This window comes from Sinohyriopsis cumingii, chromosome 2 (assembly GCF_028554795.1).
Source record: "Sinohyriopsis cumingii isolate HCF-2022 chromosome 2, ASM2855479v2, whole genome shotgun sequence".
Classification (NCBI taxonomy): domain Eukaryota; kingdom Metazoa; phylum Mollusca; class Bivalvia; order Unionida; family Unionidae; genus Sinohyriopsis; species Sinohyriopsis cumingii.
In genome coordinates, this window is record NC_142962.1 from 34,103,509 (window position 1) to 34,129,200 (window position 25,692).

Below are 25,692 nucleotides of genomic sequence, written 5' to 3' on the forward strand. Positions count from 1 at the left end.
TATGACCAAGTGCATACAGTTCGTTATACGTTTTGTGCCATGACTACAGAAAAATAGGGACTTGATATGAACACATGACCAATGTATCAGCAAAAGCTAGAATTAATAGACAAATCAATAAATGGCTAGATTTGACAAAGACAAGTATAACACAAACAGTACTATATCTGTCTCTGGGTTTAATAACTATTCCCGACTCCAACATGTTAACATTTAATATGTAAGATAGTATATGCTTGATTAATGTAACACATTACTGGGGAATATTGAAATAGGTTTGATGACTATATCTAATTACTGACAGAATGCTTAATATCTTATTTGAAAATAAACACAGATCAGCTTTCTTTTGTGTATTTATCTCCACGTGAAAAAGGTCAAGAATATCAATTTATGGAACAAGGCGTCCATATTGAACGACACGTTAGAAATGCTTAACAGCTCTGGTGATAGAGTTTGGTGGCCTTTAAGCATGCAAAACCAGCGAACTCGCGAGGGATTCATCAACTTCGAATGGCGGTTACATAAATTCGCACGAAATGCCTAATGGAATTAAATATCGGGTGAAAACTTACAGATGGCGATGTGAAATAGAATAAGTTTTACTTAGTACAGGTCGGTGTGGTATTCATGATATATTATGAAATAATCGAACAATAATATCAACGCTGTTTGCCACCTAATCCAAGAATTGGTTGGAATTGTATACCAGTTTGCAGTTGGTTCTTATGCATTTCAGTACATACACATATTTCATCCAAAATTCTTAATTTCGGTTTGGTATATCTATAACAAATTTCCATGAGTGAAAATAGACACGGAGACAGAAGGAGAGAAAATGTAAGATATACAGAATAGACAAGCTGGATTATGATAACACAAACAATGTTCAGTGAAAAAATAATGTAACTAACACGTAGGAAAAGGAGCGCAAGGATCGGTACATGACTAATACACACACACACACACACACACACACACACACACACACACACACATATATATATATATATATATATATATATATATATATATATATATATATATATATATATATATATATATATATATATATATATATATATATATCAATTTAATTGTTTGTCAGTTTTTAAAAAAAAAATATTTTTCATTACATGATATTGTACTATAAATTAATTCACTAGAGATGATACTTTTTTCAGAAAATAGTTTGACCTTGACTGTTCTTTTTATAAACATCAGGTGTTCATCTAAATCCTGACCTTGTGTCAAACTTTGTGGCAACCACGTTAACAAGTTCTATCTTTTTTGTAAAATGATTGGTTTATGTCGATGTCATAATGGAAATTCGTGTTTAAGATGTAAACAGTTTTTTATGTTTTTTATTTCTTAGAGTAAAGTGATTAGGATTTGTCAGAGCCACAATGGATGTGCATGACTTTTAACAAGTACTTAATTTCTCTAAGTTTCCAGAACATGACCACGTGATCCCCTGTTTACGTTTAGAAGACGATATAACCTCTGTTTTGGAAAATTATTCTCAGTAGAAGCGGGCTGTTAAACTGGAAGTTGTATGTTGTGCTGTTTGGAGTTATTTCAAATTACTTGGATTCAAAAGGATTAATTCTGTTATTTTTCTAGAAAATACATGTACTCGTGTGAGATTCTTAATCAAAGACAGTTCTTATAAGAAATTTATTTCGATTTCCAAAACGGGAGTGATTATTCTTGTTTCTACAAGGAACTATAGACTTCAACACTACAGATTGCAGCATACGTCGTCGTCTTCCATCTTGGATTATTCGTCGGAATTCGAACTTGAAATCAGTAGAACATTTTGTTATTAGGACTACTAAAATTGTATTCTTGGATTATTCTTGGATTATTTTGGATTTGATTCTATAAAACCGCAAGTTCATATTTTTCACTCTTTCTTGTGTTAGGCCTACTGTTTATTCGAGCCTATATGCAGGAATAGTCTCATTCGTGAAAAAGTTTAAAGTACCGCAAAAAATTAGTTAAGTTGAAGTCATCCAACATGCTAATAATACATGGTAAGGAAAAACGTCACAATCAAAGAGAAGAAGGTCCACATAAAGCGAGTAACACAAATGCAAAGTTGAAATTATAGAAAGTCTAAAACTATTATTAATAATGATGATGATGAAATATCGGCGTCGTTGCCATCATTATCATTGTCATTATCATGATGCAACTGACATGATCTGTTTAATACTCAACACGTAGCATCTGTAATTGTTCTACAATTACTGCAAAATAGTTAATTCAGACATGTAACAGAATACATTTTTATTACGTGATACAGATAGAAGAAATTTAAACCAATTTCCATTTCCTCACGGAAAACAAAATTTCAATTTCAAATAAATTGGAAACCATAAGGACATTTAGCAATTTTTCTCCTAGAGTTAACAAAGTACGAATAAAAGTGGATATTTCTATCTCTTCTTGTTATAATTCTACTTTCTTAGGTAGAAACTACATTTTGTTAACATATTGTATTATATGCACTAACAAAACAGCTAATAAGTTTACCCTCTCCTTTTTATTCTTGCATTAGTACATAACATAAGTTACTCTTATTAAATGCATATAATTATACAATACCGGACAAATTTGACAAAAACTAAGGGTATACTGTGGGCAACACAGTTACTGTAATATACATGTACATACGGGTAACACAGTCTCTGTGTTTGTGAATCTACTGAGAGAGAGAGAGAGAGAGAGAGAGAGAGAGAGAGAGAGAGAGAGAGAATAAAAAATATTTATGTTTAGGTTATTCCTTCAGTAATGACTGTGCATGGAGAGAACATCTTTTCATATGGCTTTCCGTTTCACAGGAAATACGATGATGAATCTTAATGGTTATACATTCCAATGATATGACGCCAATGGTATGTTCCCTTTTCACTTCAATATCCTGAGAAATTCTATAATAAAAAAAAAACATAATATATTCATTAGATAGAAAATAAACGCGTTTGTTTGCTTGTGTGTTTTGTTTTTCACTGAGATATTCTTCGTTGAAAACACTTGCAAATATATAAAGTGCGCTATTGTATGTGTAATTAAACTCGAAGTCGAGATATCCGACTAGACGACTGTTCGAACAAAACGTGTACAATTCAAACCTTTTGGTATAAATTATAATGTTAGACATAGTGATGCTACTATTAATGGATTTGGTTAGGCACATCCCAATTTTTATGAAATGAGAAATTGATCTGTTTCATTGATTGTTGAAATTCCACGTATGCGTCGTCCCCAATGTTATCAGCCTCAATGTAAGACACATATTACCAAAAGATCGATGAACTAAGACTTACGATACAAAATGAACCCAACCTTGCAGTAATTGGACTATGCGAAACATTTCTAGAATGAAATGTATCCGACTACGCTATCTCTATTAACAACTTTGGTTTGGAAAGACCTGATCGAGCACAAGGCACAGGAGAAGGGATAGTCATGTACGTTTCAAATAACTTTACATGTAAGAGAAGAACAGATTTAGAAATTTCTACTATAGAATCAATATGGATTGAGTCAAGTTTCCTCAATAGTCAATCTATCTATATCTACTCAGCTTACCGACCTCCAAACTCCCTCTCATCATGTAATGAACCGTTTGAACACGAGTTAGAGGCTGCTTTATCTTCCAACAAGATAATTATCATGGGAGACTTTAATATTGACTTCCTATCTGATACTAACGTTAAATGGCTACATATGATACAACTACACGACCTTACACAGGACCTTCCAACAAGAGTAACAGCCTCTACTTCTACTCTGATAGACCACATCCTTCCAATCTCTACGAGATAAGCATACCATGTTTCCCTATTAGCGATCACTATCATATATGTGCAACTCGTAAACAACAGAGCGCAAAGAAAAACAACTTACACACTTATATGCAATACAGATGTTTTAAAATCTTTGCTGAAAATTAATTTCGTGCCTAAATATCATAAAACATTTAACTCAATAACTTTCCTAACATAGACCCACATTATGACTTGCCTATCTGGAACCACTGTTTTCTTACTATCCTAAATAAAAACGCCCCCCCCCCCATACGCATCAAAAGAATTAAATGATCAAAACAACCAGAATGTTATACCAATGAAATCGCACAAAGCAAACGAAACTACTATCATAATTATATAAAGACTTTACAAACTATCGTTTGTGGCGGAACAAAGTCAAATCAATCATGGTAAAACGAAAGAGTCCCTTTTTCAAAGAAGCCATCACCTAAAACTCTGATAACAGATCCATCTGGAATCGCTTACGAAATCTAACTTCAACAAAACCTTGGTCAATGAAACCCCTAGCTCAGTGAGAAATTATAGTTGATGACACTAGTTATACTGATGAGCTCGATATTGAAAACCAAATGAACCTCTTTTCTTTAAGTCATATATCCCAAACTCTTCACAGGTCTAATCTTACAGTGCCTAATTTAAACAAACGTACTAAATTCGTGAATGAAAGGGTAGAGTCAACATTCCCTTAATAACAACAAATTACATTTTTGATATTCTCAATAAACTTAGCACAAACAAATCAGCTAGTCTAGATAGAATTCACCCAAAAACTCTGAAAATGTCGGCTTTATCAAACTCGGAGTCGTTGAAAGAAATAATTAACTGTAGTATCACTTCCTGTAAATTCCCGGAGTCATTGAAGTTAGCAAAAGTATTCGAAATTTATAAGGGAAATGAAATAAACGACCCATCCAACTATCGACCCATATTTGTTATATCTGTACTTTAAAATATCATCAAAAAACGTGTCGACAAACATATTTTCAGATATCTTGATAAGCACCAACTCCTCAATAAATCACAATCAATATATCTCCGAACTAAGTCATATCTCAAGTGGTGTTCCTCAAGGATCTATATTAGGACCTTTTCTTTTTCTAATATTTATCAATGACATAGCCTTGTATCCAGCGCACACTTACACAGATGTTTTCGCTGACGACTCTACATTGCATTTATCTGGAAAATCTCGAGACTCCATTAAAAATAAACTTCAAATCGACCTCGGTTCGGTGTCATCAAAACAAAATGCATATTAATATCTCTAAAATGAAATGTATGACAAACGGAAGAAGGTAGCGTCTATCTATTAACATGGATTTACTTCTAACTCAAAATGGCTTAGACGTATCTATTGTCAAAAATCAAAAACTTCTTGGTATCTACAGTGATCAACACCTCAGCTGGAATTGCACATACCGTCACCTATGTGCAATGGTAGTCAAAGGAGTAATTCTGTTAAATTTGCTTCCGAAATTTCTACCTCCCGAATCACTTGAACATTATTTTTCGGGTGATATACTACCACTAATAATTTACGGCTGTACATATCATAGTCACCACTTTGATGAACTAGCCTTACCAGTGAGTACACATTGTAATAACTGAGTCCAATGCTCCCTAGGCCATTTCAAATTTTCAGCAACCTTTTCAAAACGAGTAAATTATTTGTCTACTTCTTTTTCACTGAAAGGGGGCACTAATCTAATATTCTTTGCAAGATCAAAACGTCAATATGGATTTGAAAGATGAACGTACTTTTCACTTGCCAGTTCCATTTCATTCATTCTACACTGATATTCCCTCTCTTCCTTCCCTCTTTGCATTTGCATTTGCATCTCTCTCTCTCTCTCTCTCTCTCTCTCTCTCTCTCTCTCTCTCTCTTCCTTTTGTATTTGTTCCTTTTGTAACTGCATTTATCTTTCTTTCTCATTTTCTTCCGCTTGTAATCCAGTTATAATCTGTCCAGAATTGTTTTGTTTTCACGTCTGCAGTGACTACCTATACAAAAACGTATTCTTTAATTTCAAGGAACAATGACATATAAGTCTTTAAACAGTCTTTCTCCAGATTATATCTCGAACCTAACTGAACTAAGATCATCAAATACTGAGCGTAATCTCAGATCGACGACTAAAAACGATCTCCAGATTCCGTGGTCAAAAACCAATCATTACAAAAACTCATTTACTGTATCAGCACCTACTGTATGGAATTTCATACCACTGAGGTTACGTAATTCAAATTCCCTTGCTTCTTTTAAAATATCATTTGAGAAATTCTTGACCAGCTGGAATGACATATTAAAGGCTCTGAATAGAAAACTGATATCCATACATAATATGTCCATATCTTATTCGATATAATTAACACGTACGACTTATGCTGAAATGTATGTACCTGTGTATAGAATATTGTTCATATGCGTATATGTTTCCTAGTATAGTCAAACATAGTCATTCATATTAAATATGTATGAATGAGTGTACATCGATACCTGATTATGTGCATATTATTTTTTTTATTAACATAGCCAATTACAAAAACTGAGGACCTCATTGCAGATTGGTCAGTCATGACCAAATGTGTTATCATCGTTAAAGAAAGTTGCTTGTTATTACTGTTATTATTATTATTATTATTGGTAGTAGTAGTAGTAGTATTTTTCCGGCGTGAATAAATTTCTTTTGGCGCCATTCTATCAGCTGCGAAACTCCAAACTCAGCAGATATTTTAAATGTATGCGACCTTATTATGTGAGTATGAGTTTTTAAACTATTTCCAGGATTATTCCGTGGGATTCTGGCTTACACGATGCTTTCAATTGCGGTGTGAAAAATAAACAAGGAATGGCAAGGTACAACCAATACTGCCACCGTCAACGTAAACAAAGGCACAAAAACATCAACAAGAAAGCATCCGTTGCATATTTTAGCTGTCGAATAATGACAATAGTCCGACACTTTGTAAATTAAAATGAAATTCACAGTTTGTGCAGGCACCGGGGGGGGGGGGGGAGGCATGGCAAGCTCTCACAACTGCTCCTTTTGTCTGAAACAAAAATGCGTGAACGACTAAACATTCATTCACGCATAGGTAGCTAAACATCCGTCTTCACTGTCTGCACGGGGCTCGAAAACAATCAGTAGAAGATTCGGTTTGTATATTGTATTTCCATTCTTGTTTTGTTCGCAGCTTTCGTCGGTAACCAAAATTACCAAAAACAAAATACAGAAAGAGCAAACGGTTAACCACTACCAAGATGCCCCCACCTCTCTCTTACACAGATCTATCCTTCTATTCGTTAACCAGAGACGCGTATATCGGGAACATTCAGTTTAACCACGTCTGCTAAGAGACGAGCACTTCTTTCAATCAACATGTGTAGGGGGTGTCTACTATTTCTTGTGTTGCCCCCAAAAAAGATTGTAGCCTGTTTGTACCCCAGCCCGCATGCTCTTGCAGATGATATGCTGATACACAACCGATAGACATTACGACAAATTTCACATCACTGACATAGTAGTACCGGTAGGTAAGACACACACACACACACACACAGACACACTTAAGAACAATATCGTTCATGCCTGCGCTGACAAGCCATAGTCTACGAACATAGATGCATACAAAGATTAGGACGTAACTTACAGAACTCGTCAGTGATACACAAATGTAATATCGTCCTGTTAAATTTGTTTATCGATATCCCACAATGATCTTTATTTGTTCTACTGCCAAATCTTGCACACTGTAACTCCTTGTTTTTGTACGGCTACATGTTATTGTATATCGTTGTTGACTAAAATTGTCTAATGTAATACAAGCTGACATCAAGTGTTTGCCTTGTCTACTGGCACATGACGACGTTTAGAGCTAATATCGTAATCTAACACACCTGATCTATATCGTAATATTAAGCACCTGATTTCATTTTGGATTAATTTGGTGTTTGAGTGCACATCAACACATACAGGCTGTTTAGTGCTGACGCGATTAGTATAAAGTGCCTTGCCAATGAGCAGACCACTGAGGCCAACTTAGTCTGATCTGATGGCAGGATTCCAACGCGCGCTCTTCAGACTGGGAATCCAGCATGCTGAGCTAGCATGACTCACCTAAACACATGATTAAACATGTCGGTATTGACAACTGTCTATGACCATCATTGGGTTTAAAATAATTATTTCATGTTTAGTGACCACAGATTGAAAATAAGCAAATAAAATCAGCATGACCACAAGAACTTGACACTGTTCACAGCCCAAATTAATAAAAATAAATTTACACACACACACACACACACACACGATTACTTTGCATTTAGAAGTAAGTGCTAATTTTATTTTGTCGTGGCATTGTTATCTTTACATGCTTCATGTAACAATTCATCAGGCTAATAAGTTGTAACTTGTTTTCAGATTCATCGAAAGTGAGCACCGAGAGAAATCAATAAAAAAAAAAATCATAAATAATAAGGAAATATCCAACATTTCAATTAAGCCACAAACCTACAAACTTGTAAAAATACCATAATTTGTGTAAAATTCCCTAGGGCTGAAGTGGTCAACTTGTAAAGTGACCATAAGACAAGCATTATCGTTGGTGTTTGAACGATTCAAACTTAAGGAGGCTCCCTTTAGGAGCAGGGGTATCTTTAGATAAATATACAACAAACTGTTATACTTGAATTTAACGCCTCGCCCCTTTCCCCACTCCAACGCGCTTGGCCGACAAGAGGATGGAGCAACTAGGGATACATCCCCAAGGCCCGGACCCGTAAGGGGGCCCGGACCGAACAACACTTTTTCATTTTATAAAAGAAAAAATTCGTTTGACCAAGAACTAGGAGAGGCACGGGTATTTCTTACCCCAGGGCCCGTGATCGCTCTCTACGGCCCTGCCCAGGCAAACTCAACGTAACACCGCTATTCAACACAGGAAAAGGGTTTCTACGGGCACAAGGAAGAAAAGATGCTCTTGGTTTTGATTAGTCTAAGTTTCTTGGTTCTTTTTTGCTGGCAAATTTCAGGATAAGTTCTGAATTCCTTAGTCCAGACGGTACTATCTCAAAAGCAATGAGGGAAATTACAGTCAGTTTTTACATGCTTAATCTGTCACCTGAGCAAATGTACCGCCTACCGGTAGATAATAATGAATCACAGCAAGTTGTTGTTGTTGTTGTTGTTGTTAGGTTTAACAACATTTTTCAGCACACGATAGGCTATACATGGCGGCCAGTATTAATGGTGGAGGAAGAACCCGGGAAAACCCCGGAAAGAACCACCGACCCACGAGAAGCTACTGGCAAGCTTTCTCACATACCCACATTGGCCGAATCTGAGACTCGAACCCACGCAGACATAGTTGAGATGGCAGTGGTCCGTAACGGAGAGCACTTTAGACCACTCGACCACTCGGGGCCCCCTCAACCACAGCAAGATTCATATTCGTAGGAAGGGAAGTTTGTGGAGATGAGAATGTATCGATGACAGCAGATGGTTTATTTTCAAATATCGCAAATGATGATTGTGACTGAACAAACAATTAGACAAAAAATCAAACATAACCCAAATACAAAAGTGACAGAATGTGAACTTTTGTACATCATGCAGTTGGTTACATTAGATGTCAATAACAATGTTTTATCCCTGGTTAAAATGCCTACGTAGCACTCTCAAAATATATTCTAAACAAAGTTCAGATTTGTCCGTCAAGTCTTAAAAAATACGGATTTTGCGTTGTAGCTTACGTGTCCATCGTATATGCGGAAATATGTAAATAAACATTTTTTATGCTAATAAATATCAAAATCAATCAAAAACCATTACAGTGAATAATGAAAACGTATCCCATAATACATAGATTATATATTAAGATTATTATTATTTGGTGAGTAAACATGTTTACTTGGATTTAATTTCAAGGCATTGGTTTTCCCCTCGGAAATTCCTGGTCTACCCTAATATTTGCCACGTTCTTTACTGAGATTTAATTAAGAGTCCTGACAATGTTTACAACAAAGCATTTTATGGAAATGAGCTTTTGACCTGGTCCTCTTTTGTTTCTTAGATATTAATATATAAGTTTGGAGTCAACAGTATTATTTTATTAACATCTAACTAGTGGAACAAGTCTTTTAGATGTGTTCATTTGAATTTTATTTGAATTGCAAAGTGCTTATTAATACTTTCGGACTAAATAACTCGTTGTGGATTGTTGTGAATTCATTTAGAGACATTTTGGATTATATCAGTATGAATATTAAGACTGTTAGCACATTCATACTATTGCATGCAATTGGTACATCAGCACATTCGAGATCGGAATTCATTTGGAACATCAGTTGAATTCATTTCTAATACTTTTTTACTTTGTACTTGTCATAGAACTTTTAGTACTATTTTGAATTGAATTGAATTCGCATTGTGTAAATTATTTTTAAATTTTCACTTTTGTATTCTATGGAAATAAATTATTTGTTGACTTTTACAAAATTTGTTGGTGTTTGCTCTTTTCGTTGAATTAGTTTAAGACCATAGATTCGTTACAATATAAAGTATGGAAATTAAGATAAAAGTTGTAAATCGTACGCAATGATCACTGTGTTGTCCAAAGGCGAACTGCATTGAAATACATACTTAAGAAACTAATGATGACTCAGTTTTTAAAAGCATATTGAAATGCATTTTATATTAAAAACTAAAACTTATATTTGAAACAACTTTAAGACAACAAACATGGAGTTGATCATTTGCGATAAGACATCAATACATGAGCATTATATCCTCCTGAAATAGTACGGTTTATCAGGTTTGTCCGCTATAATGAATTTTAAATTCTTCATTTAACGACAACACGTTCATTTACAGTAGCTTTCTTCGCTAACTATCACTGATTATGAATGCTTTCTCAATGAACACGTTGGAGATGACTGGTCTTCGCCGTAAACCACATATTACTACCAATTCAGATTGAGCTTAGGATAAAATGCAAATACCAAACTGGAAAATGTACAACCTATGAAGAATGCGTTGGCAGACTTGGTGGCAGTCGCTACAATGTGTTCACAGATTTGCATACAGAAAACCTATCTTGCCCAAAACTGCATCTGATATACTTTTATTTCAACTGAGCATAGTAGCAACTACCTATATCAAATTTGATGCTGACAACCCCAGGCAATCCTTCAACGTACCTGTTAAATGAGGAGAATTTCAGACAGGAAAGTCTGATTCTTAATGTTATAAACAGGTAGAACGAACTAAAACATGCCAGTTTTTCAAATACTAACACATGGAGAATCGACCATGACATAGGTACATACTGGCTGATCTAAAATTCAGATTTGACAGCGCTATGCTGGAGTGTGTCTGTGTGTGTGTGTGTGCGTGTGTGTGTGTGTGTGTGTGTGTGTGTGTGTGATTTGGATTTTTAACGTAGCTTTAAAAAATTTTCAGTCATATCGCTACGATGTCTGCAGTGTGGCAGTTTTTAGTGATGTCTATCACTGGGGCATCATGTCGCAGACATGTAGCGTGATGTCCCACCCAGTCACATTATCCCGACACCAGGCCGACCAGTCCTAACACTAACCTCGTAATGCTGAGCGCCAAGCAAGGCAGCTGTTAGTACCATTTTTGTATGCTGGAGTAAACAATGATTCACAAAGCATCTCTAGAATATGAGACGGCTGTCAATCCAGTTCTTATGAATGTTACTTTTAGCATATTTCAAAAAGATACATAATGTTTTAAGCCAATTTCCCGGTACGGGGTAAATCAGTTGCATTGAGCCAGTACAGGTAGCCTGACCATAATTGTCTGTGAATAACAAACCAAGAAGTTTAGTTCACAAAATCGTATTCACCTTCGTAATTGATATATCCATCTCCGTCTAGATCTGCTTCCTTTATCATCTCATCTACCTCCTCATCAGTAAGACGTTCCCCGAGGTTAACCATAACGGATTTGAGCTCAGATGGCGATATGAGACCATTATTGTCCTTGTCGAATACTTTAAACGCCTCTTTTATTTCATCCTCTGTGTCTGTCTCTTTCATCTTTCTACCCATCATCTGCAGGAATTCGTCAAAGTCTATTGTGCCATTACCTGGAGAGAGAAAAACACACCCTCTTCAAAATCAATTTAAATTAGTGTTTTCTCTGAAAGCATGTGCAAGACTCAGAAAAAATGATGTTACTCCTAGTTTATTTAGAGAGATGAAAAATATGCATAAATAGACACAGATATTGAAGAGCTAGTGACCTCACTGCGAACAAAAGACAAAATGAAAATTTGGAAATGCAATTTTTTCTTTAAAAAATACAAAGAATTCATTTCTAATCTCTGTGGTGGATAAATGCGATAGTTTTTTATCCTCTTCTTTTTCCTTGTTTGAACAAGCAAACTATAAAAGCTAAACACAAAACTTTCCAAATTCTTTATGAAATTGAAAAACCAAAAGTAAATTTAAGCTCTTGGTTTGACAACTGCTAATGCGGCCGTGATTGTATGTTATATCTTCAAGTTTGTCAATTTCCTTACATCCATAAAGCGCCATTTGTAAGTTTAGTTATGGAAGTTTCTTTAGACGAACATTAAAGGGCGTATTATTTTTACATTTTAGTTAAGGTAAATTTAAATTAGTTCAGTTCAGTAGCGAATATTGTTTTAAGTTAACCTTAGTGTATTTACTCTCCTAAATTGATAATAAACGTATACTTTTCAGTAGTACCATGCACGATAACTCAGCAATGGAACGGGTAAGTCTCCAGTTGTGTGGTAGAAGTAAAATAGGGGTCTCTCAAGGTATCAATACACTAATCAGGTTCCTTATACATGTTCTTTATATTTATTTTATGAAATCTAGTGCATTGTTTAGTACATTCACCGACTTGAGGATGTAGAGTAGGTCTGATGCAATCTCCTGTATTTCGTAAACAACGTTCCTACTAAATTGCGCGGGCGCGTCCGCGCAGCTGTTCAGACATCCCCGCGCATCGCAATCGACGAAGATCTAAACAATTTGCTCAAGTCACCTTAATGCTTGCACAATGCAGCGCGCATAGCGCGCACATATACCATTCGCTTAGAGGGAACGTTGGTCGTAAAATGTGACTATGGAGGCAGGAGCCACGGTGGCCTAGTGCTTAGCGTGCCGAACTCATGCCCGAAAAGGTGCCGGTTCGACCCCTAGCAGTGGATCAAACCCGAACGGCTATCGTTGAATGTCCTTGGGAAATTCACTTTACTGCAACTGCCTCTGCACCAAAATAATTACTGTAAAGTTTAACACCAAATCAAACCACGCCAATGAGATGCGACAACTCTATCTTACCTAAGTTGGGTATATGTCAGGTTTCATTTTCTAAACAAACTGTTGTGTCTCAGTAAAATTTGCTACAAATTAGAGTATTGTGACCTTTTTTCTGGAACAAAGGGTTGCTCTGTCAGCCTGTAAGTTCAGTTTCTTTCCAAGGACAACAGGGACTTGGAACAAATTACCAAAAACAATTGCAGAAGCTCATAACTTGGCATCTTACAAGTAGGAGCTTTCCAACATCTAGTCAGCTAGACATGGGTGGATGGATATATGTATAGAATCAACATGTTCTTATATGTTTATGTTTTAATGCTGCTTACTAATGAATGCAAGTAAAATTGTTCATTCAGTGGAGTAGCAACGTTTTCTATGTGGACGATAATAGACTAATATATATCTTGGCTCACTTATTTCAACTACTAGACAACTTTATAAACGAGAACCTCGCCCTCGATGAATAGAAAAATATGCCAACTAAACAATGTTAACTAGGACATATATACACGTAACTACATGATTACGATGTTATAAACCGAAAAGCATTCACTCACTTTAAAAAAATGCGGTTATTATACATTAAATCCAGTAAGTAAATGGAAACTGTAAAATGCAATAGTTATGAAGGACAGAACATTTTGTTGTTGTTTTGGGGTTTAACTCCATTTCTCATCGCTTGAAAGGATATATATGGCGGCATGAACCACCGCCCAAATTTAAGCTACTAGCAGCTTTCTCAAAAATTCACATTGGCCGAGCCCGAGATTGAAACCAAGCGGATAGAGGTGAGTTGGCAGTAATCGGTAAAGGCGAGCGCTTATGACCACTCGGCCACCCGGGGCCCCAAGGACAGAAGAAAAGAGAAGAGATGGTAAACGCAACACTGCTTGTATCAGGTGTAAGCAGTACGTATGCAAACATGAAACTCATTCTGGAGATTCGATGGCTTAATATTTTATACTAAAAGCCACAATTCATGAAAGATATACGTGTAAGTGTGGTATGACGATAAAAAAAATATAGAGTTTAACAGATGTGAAAAAGAACGTCTAAAATATCAAAATGAGAAATCTGATAATATAAAAAGGAGATTGAGAATAAAAAAGAAAAAATATATGACACGGAGAGAAAAAAGCTAAGGCTGAGTGTGTAAAGGAATGGAAAACGAACAGAAAAGAGCAAATAAGTAGTTTTACATGATTTAAATAAAATTATGAAAAAATAAAGTAAAAGTCGTGCCCTTATCGATGAGTCAGTGTAACAAGATCAGCAAAGCCAGACCTCTCACCTTTTACTATATAGTTTTGTATCTGAAATAACAAATCATATTCAGTGCATCTTCTTATATCTATTTTTAATCCTCCAAGACTGACAATCTTTGATTATTAAATAGTCTGGATGTTCTCTTTTTATCCACCAAGACTGGCAATCGTGGACTATTTATTAGTTTTGATGTTCTCTTTTTATCCACCAAGACTGGCAATCGTTGATTATTTAATAGTCTGGATGTTCTCTTTTTATCCACCAAGACTGGCAATCGTTGACTATTTAATAGTCTGGATGTTCTCTTTTTATCCACCAAGACTGGCAATCGTGGACTATTTATTAGTTTTGATGTTCTCTTTTTATCGTCAAGACTGGCAATCGTTGACTATTCAACAGTCTGGATCTTCTCTTTTTATCCACTAAGACTGGCAATCGTGGACTATTTATTAGTTTTCATGTTCTCTTTTTATCGTCAAGACTGGCAATCGTTGACTATTTAATAGCCTGGATGTTCTCTTTTGATCCACCAAGACTGACAATCGTTGACTATTTAATAGTCTGGATCACTTTTTATCCACCAAGACTGGCAATCGTTGACTATTTAATAGTCTGGATGTACTCTTTTATCCACCAAGACTGGCAATCGTTGACTATTTAATAGTCTGAATGTTCTCTTTTTATCCACCAAGACTAGCAATCGTTGACTATTTAATAGTCTGAATGTTCTCTTTTTATCCACCAAGACTAGCAATCGTTGACTATTTAATAGTCTGAATGTTCTCTTTTTATCCACCAAGACTGGCAATCATTGACTACTAAATAGTCTGGATCTTCTCTTTTTATCCACCAAGACTAGCAATCGTGGACTATTTATTAGTTTTGATGTTCTCTTTTTATCCTCAAGACTGGCAATCGTTGACTATTTAATAGTCTGGATGTTCTCTTTTTATCCACCAAGACTGACAATCGTTGACTATTAAATAGTCTGGATCTTCTCTTTTTATGCACCAAGACTGGCAATCGTTGACTATTTAATAGTCTATATGTTCTCTTTTTATCCACCAAGACTGACAATCGTTGACTATTAAATAGTTTGGATCTTCTCTTTTTATGCACCAAGACTGGCAATCGTTGACTATTTAATAGTCTATATGTTCTCTTTTTAAGCACCAAGACTGGCAATCGTTGACTATTTAATAGTCTATATGTTCTCTTTTTATCCACCAAGACTGGTTATCGTTGACTATTAAATAGTCTGGATGTTCTCTTTTTATCCACCAAGACTGGCAATCGTGGACTATTTAATAGTTTTGAAGTTCTCTTTTTATCCTCAAGACTGGCAATCGTTGACTATTTAATAGTCTGGATGTTCTCTTTTTATTCACCAAGAATGGCAATCGTTGACTATTAAATAGTCTGGATCTTCTCTTTTTATGCACCAAGACTGGCAATCGTTGACTATTTAATAGTCTAAATGTTCTCCTTTTATCCACCAAGACTGGCAATCGTTGACTATTAAATAGTCTCGATGTTCTCTTTTTATCCATATCAAAGATTCCAAATAGTTTCTGCCTCTACATAATCGACAATTTCAGCAAAATATTCCGTAAGATCTAAATTCATTAAATATATGTGATTTCTTTAATTCTTTCTGACTAGTTGGTGATCTGAATATTAGTTGCTTTAACCGACCAGTCAAATTTCCAAAGGGTGGAACTTAGGTACGTGTTCGATGGAACTCACGGGCGGATCCAAAACTGGAGGTGGAGTCGGCGCCTCTATTACCCTCCACCAAAGAATGACCGAAACAACCACAATATTTAAACGTTTCATGGAGTAAGTTTTCTTTAGAGTTCGATTGTTAAACGCTTTCCATGGAAACGCTTAAAATGCAGGAGTTTCGTCCCCTTGGCCCCCAAAGAGGGATGGGGACTTCCGTCCGTAAGATCCCTTGTCTTCTTGTTTACGCTTCCCTAAACGATATTTCTGGGTCCGCCCCGGAACATTCATATCTCAGATGAATATTTAGTCGTTAACAATTAAAAAATAAACTTTGTGCAACAGATATAAAGTTACTGAACGGTAATAATAGAAAATGAATGTTTCACGAATCGATCGAAGCAAGTAATTTTCTTACCTAGACTTTCATACTTTATGATATGTGCGTATCAACAGGACAGCGATTTTAGAACACCATCATGACAAATTTCGACCAAATTTTCGTAACACGTTAAGCCCCCCCCCCCCCAACCGATTTCCGATTTCTTCTCCACTCCACTATCCTTGTGCACCAGCCTGTCTTAACAATTGATTTCGATGGATATAAATACTTGATACCAGTAAGACTAAAGGAAAGGCTTCAAACTTTTAGATGAAAATTTCTAGCGACTATAAACTTACCATCAACATCCACCTCCCTGATCATATCTTCTAATTCCTTTTCGGAGGGGTTCTGCCCTAAAGATCTCATAACCGACCCAAGTTCTTTAACAGAAATATCGCCATCACCATCCTTGTCGAACAAACTGAACGCCTCTCGAAGTTCTGCGAAAAAATGTTCGTTTAGATAGATAAATAGTTAGGTACGCAGATAGATAGTAAGTAATACGTAGAATCATCACATGGTTACTTTTGATAAAAACAGTCGTTCTAATAAAAGTTTACCACAACATTCAGGTAAGAATATATACTATAAACGCTTAGCACACAATTTCTCTTACACTCATTTTCAGACAACTCCGGTGGCCTAGTAGTTGGAGCGTCCGTGTCGGATGCGAGAGGTCGCGGGATCGAACCACGGCCGAGTGATACCAAAGACTTAAAAAATGGTACTAACAGCTGCCTCGCTTGGCGCTCAGCATTAAGAGGTCAATATTATGGCTGGTCGGCCTACTGTCATAATAATGTGACTGGGTGGGACATCATGCTACATGTAGGCGGCAAGATGCCCCAGTTCATGATATCACTATAAACTGCCACACTGCAGACATCGTAGTGATATGACTGAAAAATTGTTAAAGCTACGGTAAAAAATCAAAATCACACACACACACACACACACACTCTCTCTCTCTCTCTCTCTCTCTCTCTCTCTCTCTCTCTCTCTCTCTCGTCCTTTTCAATATTTATAAAACATTTGGTTAACACCTCTTTGCACTGATCTGTATAGCAAACGTTGAAAAACCGAATCCAAGTTTCGATCATGCTTAATTTGTGAGTAATTAATGTTCATTATCCACATTGACTGATTTTGTTCGTACACTGAGAGATCCCTAAGAAAACTAAATTACTTCTTATCAGAAAGTTCGTTTCAGAAGTAGTAATAACCGTCATAAGTGTAGATATTCGCATGTACTTTGATACAATTGCAGGAAATAATAATCCAAAAACCATTTGAGTATCAAATAATATGTGTAAATATATTATTACATTGTTCAAATACAGCGCGACACCCCGTAGTTTGAAACTCATTAAAACATACATGACTATTCCGACTTTCTGTGTTATCAATAGTTGTTGTGTAGCTTTAAATGACATTCTGACCACATAGCATTGAACATCCCCCACAATAATTATGTACGTTTGTATTTGAATAAAATCAAGATATCATCTGTCCATGGAAGTTTGTAGTATAGCAACAGAAGCAATATAAACAAATCATATTTTTCTTGATAATAATTTACTACAGTGATCAACATAATTTTGAATGTGTAGCAGAAACATTTAGCCAAAATACTAAGATGACACATGAGGCATGAGGCTTGTTTGGGGGGTGGGGGTGTCTTAAGAAAGCATGTTGAAACCTGTATGTACCAGAATGTTAGGATTGGGTTTGCTATTCTATTTTTTTTTTCTCTCAACTTTCTCAATGACTAAGCTAACTAAATTAACTTATTATTAATAAATTTCGTTTGAATCAAGTATTCCCTCACTTTTTAAATCAGAACGACTTTACCGCAATTTAACAACTGCCCTTTTGGGACTGTATGACTGTGTAGTTTACCAAACGGACAGGCACGATCACACACGAAAACGTGTGTCTACGTGGCCCGCGATATTTCGACACACGAAAACGTGTGTCTGCGTGGCTAGCGATATTTCAATATTTCAGATAGGGTTGATGTTAAAAAAGTCACGCATCATAGTTTGTCATTCTGCTCAGTCAGCTTACAGAGTTGTTAAAAACAGATGTTTTCAATCCAATTCTGCTATCAAAACAAATAAACAAATAAATAAATAGCTTTCCTTGCTCTCTTTTCGATATAATCACAATTTTTATTTAACATCCGACAACCATCAAACTATCACAATCCGTGATTCTTACTTCATGGTTACTTCCTTTTTACAACATAATCACTAAGTGTTGGTCTCCCCATTTACACAGATGCAAACTAACTGTATATAAATATCCGCGCTTGACCGAAACGAAAGGAAGGATTTTGACTTCTTTTTTTTAAATTGCAAAACTGAAGATGCGTTTATAAATTAAATGTCTGGTGGTTGGCGTTGTATCATGCTAGTTTTGGTATTCATAGTTTTGTTTGGGAAGTCTTTTATTTCCAATGTTTGGAAAATAATTTCACAAGGCACGTCTTGATCTGACATGAATGACGCATACACTGTAAATACACAGTTGACTTTTCAGTGTTACCTCTGACCTCGGTTTCGTGTTGTTGCCGACTAGTATATCGACAATAAAAAGGGTAGAATTACATCATATAAAGAGAGACATCTAAATGCGTCTTTGATATAAAGGTAGAGGTCTTTGATATAGAAGGTAACATACCCGCTATCTGCTCGTCTGTCAATGGATCGGGCTCCACCTAAAACAATGAAAACTGTAAATTTGATACACTAAATATATCCAGCTGAATAGCAAGAAATAAAAAGATTTTTAAGCTGGGAATAGTTCATCCTTAGACTAATAGACGCAAAAATAGAATACAATTTTTGGCGGTAATCTTGCTACTATAATAGGTATAAATCAATTATATCTAACAGGTAACTGAAAAGATTAAGATCCATACATAATCACACAAAGACAAAATTGATCAAAATCAGCATAGCTTTGTTTTCTTATCTGAAATTTAGGTTTTTAAATGTTGACTACTCTCTCCTAGATGTATGACTACCATGTAAACCATTCCTTTTTTTTGTCACACGATTTGTTTGATATTTTGTGCAAGATATCATATATCTAATGTTCAGGAAGACATTCCCTTTATATATCATTTGCGATCCCAATATGCGTTTGCACGTTATATATTACGTTGTCAAGCCTACGAGACCTGTGATGAAACTGTAAACAGAAGCATAAATCTACACACCAAGGATTAGATCATGTCCGTCCGTGTTCCCTCCACAATCTTGCATAAATCCATTTTAAATAAAACGACCAGGGTTAAGTGTGAATATCGATCTGACAGGCTCTAAACAAGTCTTACAATTTTATTTAGGATAAACTTTAAGATCTTAGAGATCCGAAATCATTCCGGAGACAGTACACGTGTACTTGGATCCATTAAACTATGTAACACAATTTTTGTTATTTCGTAATTGCTTATGCCTTGAAAGTATAGAAAATGACTATTATTCCCCACAAACTTTGTATTTGTGACCAGGACAGTGATATTTTGAAATATACCTATTTCCAATGAACGGGCGAAATTGTCTCTTTTCGTTCATATAAAGTGAGAAAAAAACGACAACATATGAATCAAAATTAACATATATTTATATTAAAGTAATACAAAAATGACTACAAAAGAGTTAGAAGCGAGTAGTTTTTCGAGATTTACGATTATATTGTAGATCACTTTCACGAATCAGCCCCCAAATGTAGTCTCCCATCATGTTTTCGTTACACTGTCCTTAGTAGCGGCGTTCAAAGTCCAGTATATCCTGGTGGAAGAGTTCGCCTTGCTCCTCAGAGTACGCTCCTGTGTTCTCCTTCAATTCATCAGGATGAGCATCAAGGATATGGACTTTGAGGTGCATCCTGCAGCCCATTGTGTCGTAGTTCTTCACCAGAGCCTCATCCAGCTCCACGTACTTTTCGGCTTTGTGATTACCCAGGAAACCTCGAACCACTGCCACAAAGACGTTCCAAGCCGCTTTCTCCTTACTGAGCTTCTTGGGGAATTCAATGCACTCCAGGATCTTCTTTATCTGTGGTCCGACGAAGACACCGGCTTTGACCGTTGACTCAGACAGCTTAGGGAAGAAGTCTTGAAGGTACGTGAAGGCTGCTGATTCCTTATCTAGAGCTCTGAAAAATTGTTTCATAAGGCCCAGTTTGATGTACAGTGGTGGCATCAGCACCTTCCGGGGGTCCACCAGTGGCTCGCACTTGACGCTGTTCCTCCCCACAGAGAACTCGGTCCGCTGTGGCCAGTTCCGCCTGTGGTAGTGCGCCTTGGTGTCCCTGCTGTTCCAAAGGCAAAGCTAGCAGGGAAACTTGGTCAAACCGCCTTGGAGACCCATCAGGAATGCCGCCATTTTGAAGTCTCCGATGACCTCCCAACCATACTCATCATACTTCAAGGCGTCCAGCAAGATCTTGATGCGGTTGTAATCCTCTTTGAGGTGCACCGAGCTAGCCAAGGGAAGAGACTGGTACTTGTTCCCATTATAGAGCAGCGCAGCTTTGAGGATCCTGAATTAGCTGTCAGTGAAGAGGCGCCACTCATTCTGGTTACAGGCGATTCCGATTGCCTCGAACAGACTGGTCACATTGTGGCAGGCGCAGAGCCCATCTTGACGGATGGAAAAGCTAGAAAAAGCTTGGTGATGCTTCCTCTGATCTGAGACTTGCACACTTTCATCCAACAAGTTCCACTGCTTGAGCCTAGACGTCAAAAGCTCGGCATTGTATTTAGTGAGACCAAGATATCTGATCAAGTCGTTGGGGTCTTTTTGGTTGGAGTAATATGGGTTTATTTCCTGAGCTCCACATCTGAAATTGTCATCTGGATCTACAACGTCTTAAACGCTCTCTGACTTGCTGATCTCTTCTAAAGACGGCTGCTCTCTCTCCGGAGGAGTGGATACGGGGAGCTCAGGGCACCGGGGCGATGTATGAAGGAAGGTCCGGATACGTGATAGCATGTGCATTTTTGCCAGTCCGACGTTTGGAAGGGTCCACCATGCAGAAGTAGCAGTTGCTTGAGTGGTCAGTTCGTTCCCGCCAAATTCAAACTTCATGGCACTCTTTTCCCCCTACAAAAATAGTTATTCAGCCATTTCAGACATAGCAAAATGCGTCTGCCGTATGCATGCAGCCTCTTGATGCCATCTCAGAAAAATGCAGATATGTACCCACTTAGGCATCTGGATCTAAACTGAAATGGTGGGCTTAAGGTCCATGTATTTATATTACTATTTATATTAATGGAAAGTTCTAGAAAGTTCTAGACGTTACTCCAAGTTTACTCAGCATTGAATCTATCTTGAATGTTCTGGAAAAAGGTAAATTTCAAAATATCACTGTCCTGGTCACAAAAACAAAGTTTGCGAGAAATAAAAGCCATTTTCTATACTTTTGAGGCATAAGCGATTAGGGAATAACGCTTACTACCCAGAAACAAAAAACAACAAAATTGTTACACGGTGTTATCAATCAAACAATGTTGTATATGGTAACCTAAAGTAATATTTAAACTAAAAATCGTGTAATTGCATGCAGACATATTGCCTGCGGGCTTGGCTATTTAGCTTTTTAGAATAGGCCATTGTACCCCTACGCATGTCGTAAGAGAAGACTAACAGAGGCAGAAGCCACGGTATTTCAGTGGTCAGCGTGACGGACTCATGACCAAAGTAGCGTTATTTTTAATCCTACCAATGAGTCACCCCGCTTAGGCTACCTTGGTGCTTTCTAAGGCAAGGCAATTTGCTTCAATTACCTTAGCACTAGGAAACCTACTTACCGTAAAACACCAGACCAAAACTAAACAGTCAAAAACATAAAGTAACGAAGAGAAAGATAGATATCAAGAAGGATGGATGAGTGTATGTTTTAGTGGATATATGAACACAGATGGTAGGATAGACAAATGGTAATACAGTAGGTATGCTTGTATTATTGTATGTTTTAATGTATGTATGTATGTATGTATGTATGTATGTATGTATGTATGTATGTATGTATGTATGTATGTATGTGTGTGTGTGTGTGTGTGAGAGAGAGAGAGAGAGAGAGAGAGAGAGAGAGAGATTTGGATTTTTTAACGTAGCTTTAACAATTTTTCGGTCATATTGCTATGATGTCTGCAGTGTGACAGTTTAAAGTGATGTCTAGCATTGGGGCATCATGCCGCAGACATGTAGCATGATGTCCTAGTCAGTCATATTATCCTGACACCAGGCCGACCAGTCCTAATTATAACCTCTTAATGCTGAGCGACAAGCGAGGCAGTTGTTAGTACCATTTTCGTAAGTCTTTGGTATGACTCAGCCGGGGATCGAACCCACGACCTCCCGCATCCGAGGCGAACGCTCTAAGCCACCGGAGCGGTATGTCTGTATGTATGTATGTATGTATGTATGTATGTATGTATATATGTATGTATGTATGTATGTATGTATGTATGTATGTATGTATCTATATATGTATGTATGTATGACTTCATTTCTTCTTAAACAGAGATTACATAAGATTAATTAAATTCAGGATAATACAAAATCATGACAAAATAAGTAATCAACGTGACAAAAATACAAGAGTAGCACTGAGTAAGCTGAGTATTTGCAAAACGAAACATCGTAAAACATTCATTCATACAAATATATCAGTAGATATATCAGAACTAAATATCATTTAGTTTAGCATGGTACTTGTCTTCTTTAAACATTTGCTTGATGATGCTAATGATGCAATGGACTTTACAAATATAAAATCCTTCCTAATAAAGTAACTACATTGTCCCTCTAGATAAAAGGCAATGATTTTTAAAAGGTTCCAAGGTCAAAAATTGATAAAATAATTATTTTCTTTTACAAGGTCAAAGATTAAAAATGCTAATGTTCTTTAGAAAGTATTCAAAAGAAAACAAAAATGCTAAAAGATAAAGACCGTAAACAATATGAAAGAAAGTGCCAGATCGAATGTCCACAAATCATTGACGTACTATCTCGCTTCAAACGATGATGATGATGATGATGATGATGATGATGATGATGATGATGAAAAAGAACACAAAGAATTAATGAAGAATGAAGAATAATTTAGGACGATGATGTTTTACAACGGAATTCAGTATAAATCCAAGTCTTGGCACGATCAACACAGAGGTAGTTATTTTACTATGATAATTGAACTCTTGACGAAACGAATATATCATGAATTACCAGTAACAAAGCCATCGATGAAAATAAAAGTTTCTTAATAAAACATATGCATTAACTTGTCAGAAAATGGTATGTATACCATTCTTTCAGGAGGAATCTGGTCCGTTGATAATTATATCAGTACCGATTATAGTATGCATTCATTACCAATCAAGAGGATAGTCTTTCAAGAACAAAGGTGAGGTAGAATCCATTGGACTTAAAACATTCGCGAGTAATCCTTAGTAGAAGTTTTGTATCATGTCATAGTTACAATTTAAGTTGGCAAGAAAATGCAATTAAAATTTGGATTAATTCTCGTGTAAATAAATGTGATCGCACGAGAGCAACATTGATCTCACCCCACCCACCCACCCGTGTCCAAGATTACAGCCAATGAAATAATGTAAAGACTGCATTACACAGAGATAAATATAAATACTGATATACAAGACCCATTATTGATTTGGAACTGAAATACAGTTCATGTAGAAGAAAGAGTATGATCAGGTGAGATATGCATATGATTTTGCGTCTGTCAAAATGTGTTCTCAAGGTAATGAATAACTTAGGAGTTTGTGTCGTGACAGGGTTAATATCGAACCTATAAAGTACAGCATACAATTTGTACGCACTACTCCACTACTACATTCGCAGTTATAAAGACACTCTCTTCAAACTGTTGAGATTAAATTATCAACAAAATGTAGTAAACTTTACTTACCATTGCAGATCAATAGGATATCAAATCTGTTGCAAAGTCCTTTGAGACACCGACGTATTTGTTTCCCTCCCCCTGAAGAAAACACCTTTTGAATGTTTAAGTAAACAACGCTAACAGGTAAGAATAATAAATACTGTATATCAGCCTTTATACTGATAATCTTTTAAGATAATGATTTAATGAGGGCACGGCTGATAATGGTTTCCGCTTGGTTAACCTTGAATTAGGGTCGTAATTTCAGGTTTTGAAAAGCCGCAATTTGCCGAGGCGCGAAACATGTTTAACTAACATGTGCTACTATCAAACAGTTGCACACTTACGAATTATCTGTTTAATTAATTAAAGTAATGTATAGGAACAATGTTTATGTTGTCTCTGTACAAAAATCAGATATAAATACCTTCTGTAAAATGCAGGGCATATGGTACAAAGGTAAAAAAGAGATCATATATTGGTTAAATAAGCATAATTAAAATGAAGGCTGATTTTGGGGGAGTACACAATTTATCTGATCGTAGTTTTAAAAAAAAACCCAACAAAGTTTCATTGTTTTATTCATTAATTGCTGTCAGATAATATAATATATGCATGATGTCCTAAATAAAATACTAATGAAAAAGTTCCCTGCCCTCTGTGATCCTCAGTTAATACAAAACACATGGAAGAAATGTAAAGAAAAATAGATCAAATATTAGTTAACTGGGTATTGGAATAAAATTCAAACCCAAATGGCTGATTTACAGGAAGGGGCGGACTGTGGGCGGGGAGAGAGTACTTGAAAGTATAACTTCTCCTGATTTAGTTTTTGAATAGTCGGCGTCGTCCTTTGAATCGTTTAGTTCAGTGCCATGATAATTATAACTGGGATAATTAAATAGTATGCACGAGGTAATACATTTTAAATATTAAAATTAAAATTTAAATATTTGTCAGATTATATGTTTAAATTAGTTCTCTACCCTATGTTATCTTTTGCTATATTAGACAAGAATACACACCTAAAAATCTTTGGGGACTCGGAGATGCAGAATTGGCACGATGCTTCCTTCTTCATGTAGTAGAGGGCGACTGATATAGTCAACTTTTTGTCCCTTGGATGCTTTTAGGGATGATGTTCTAGACAGCTGAGAAGATCTTAGACTTTTTAAAATAATGCGGTTGATATTTAAAAAAGGAACTGAGTTTGTATTTTAAAAACTTTACCTAATTTGGTT

The 25,692-nt window shown here is 36.2% G+C and overlaps 1 protein-coding gene across 1 annotated transcript; it reads right to left on the reverse strand.

Annotated features, from left to right (window-relative positions):
• Positions 1–2,277: 2,277 nt before the first annotated feature.
• Positions 2,278–24,622, reverse strand: LOC149804601 (neo-calmodulin-like). The gene is made up of 5 exons (XM_089942174.1): positions 24,479–24,622; positions 19,214–19,250; positions 16,828–16,971; positions 11,709–11,951; positions 2,278–2,936 (listed from the first exon to the last, which is right to left on the reverse strand). The coding sequence occupies exons 1-5, from the start codon at positions 24,479–24,481 to the stop codon at positions 2,914–2,916; spliced, it is 450 nt and encodes a 149-aa protein (XP_089798300.1). The 5' UTR covers positions 24,482–24,622; the 3' UTR covers positions 2,278–2,913.
• Positions 24,623–25,692: the final 1,070 nt, after the last annotated feature.

Coding starts and splice junctions, on each gene's coding strand:
- LOC149804601 (XM_089942174.1), bottom strand. Junction 11,952..16,827: donor CAGGGAGGTGGATGTTGATG/GTAAGTTTATAG, acceptor TTCTCTCTCCAG/GTAATGGCACAATAGACTTT. Junction 2,937..11,708: donor TGGATATATCAATTACGAAG/GTGAATACGATT, acceptor TTTTTATTATAG/AATTTCTCAGGATATTGAAG.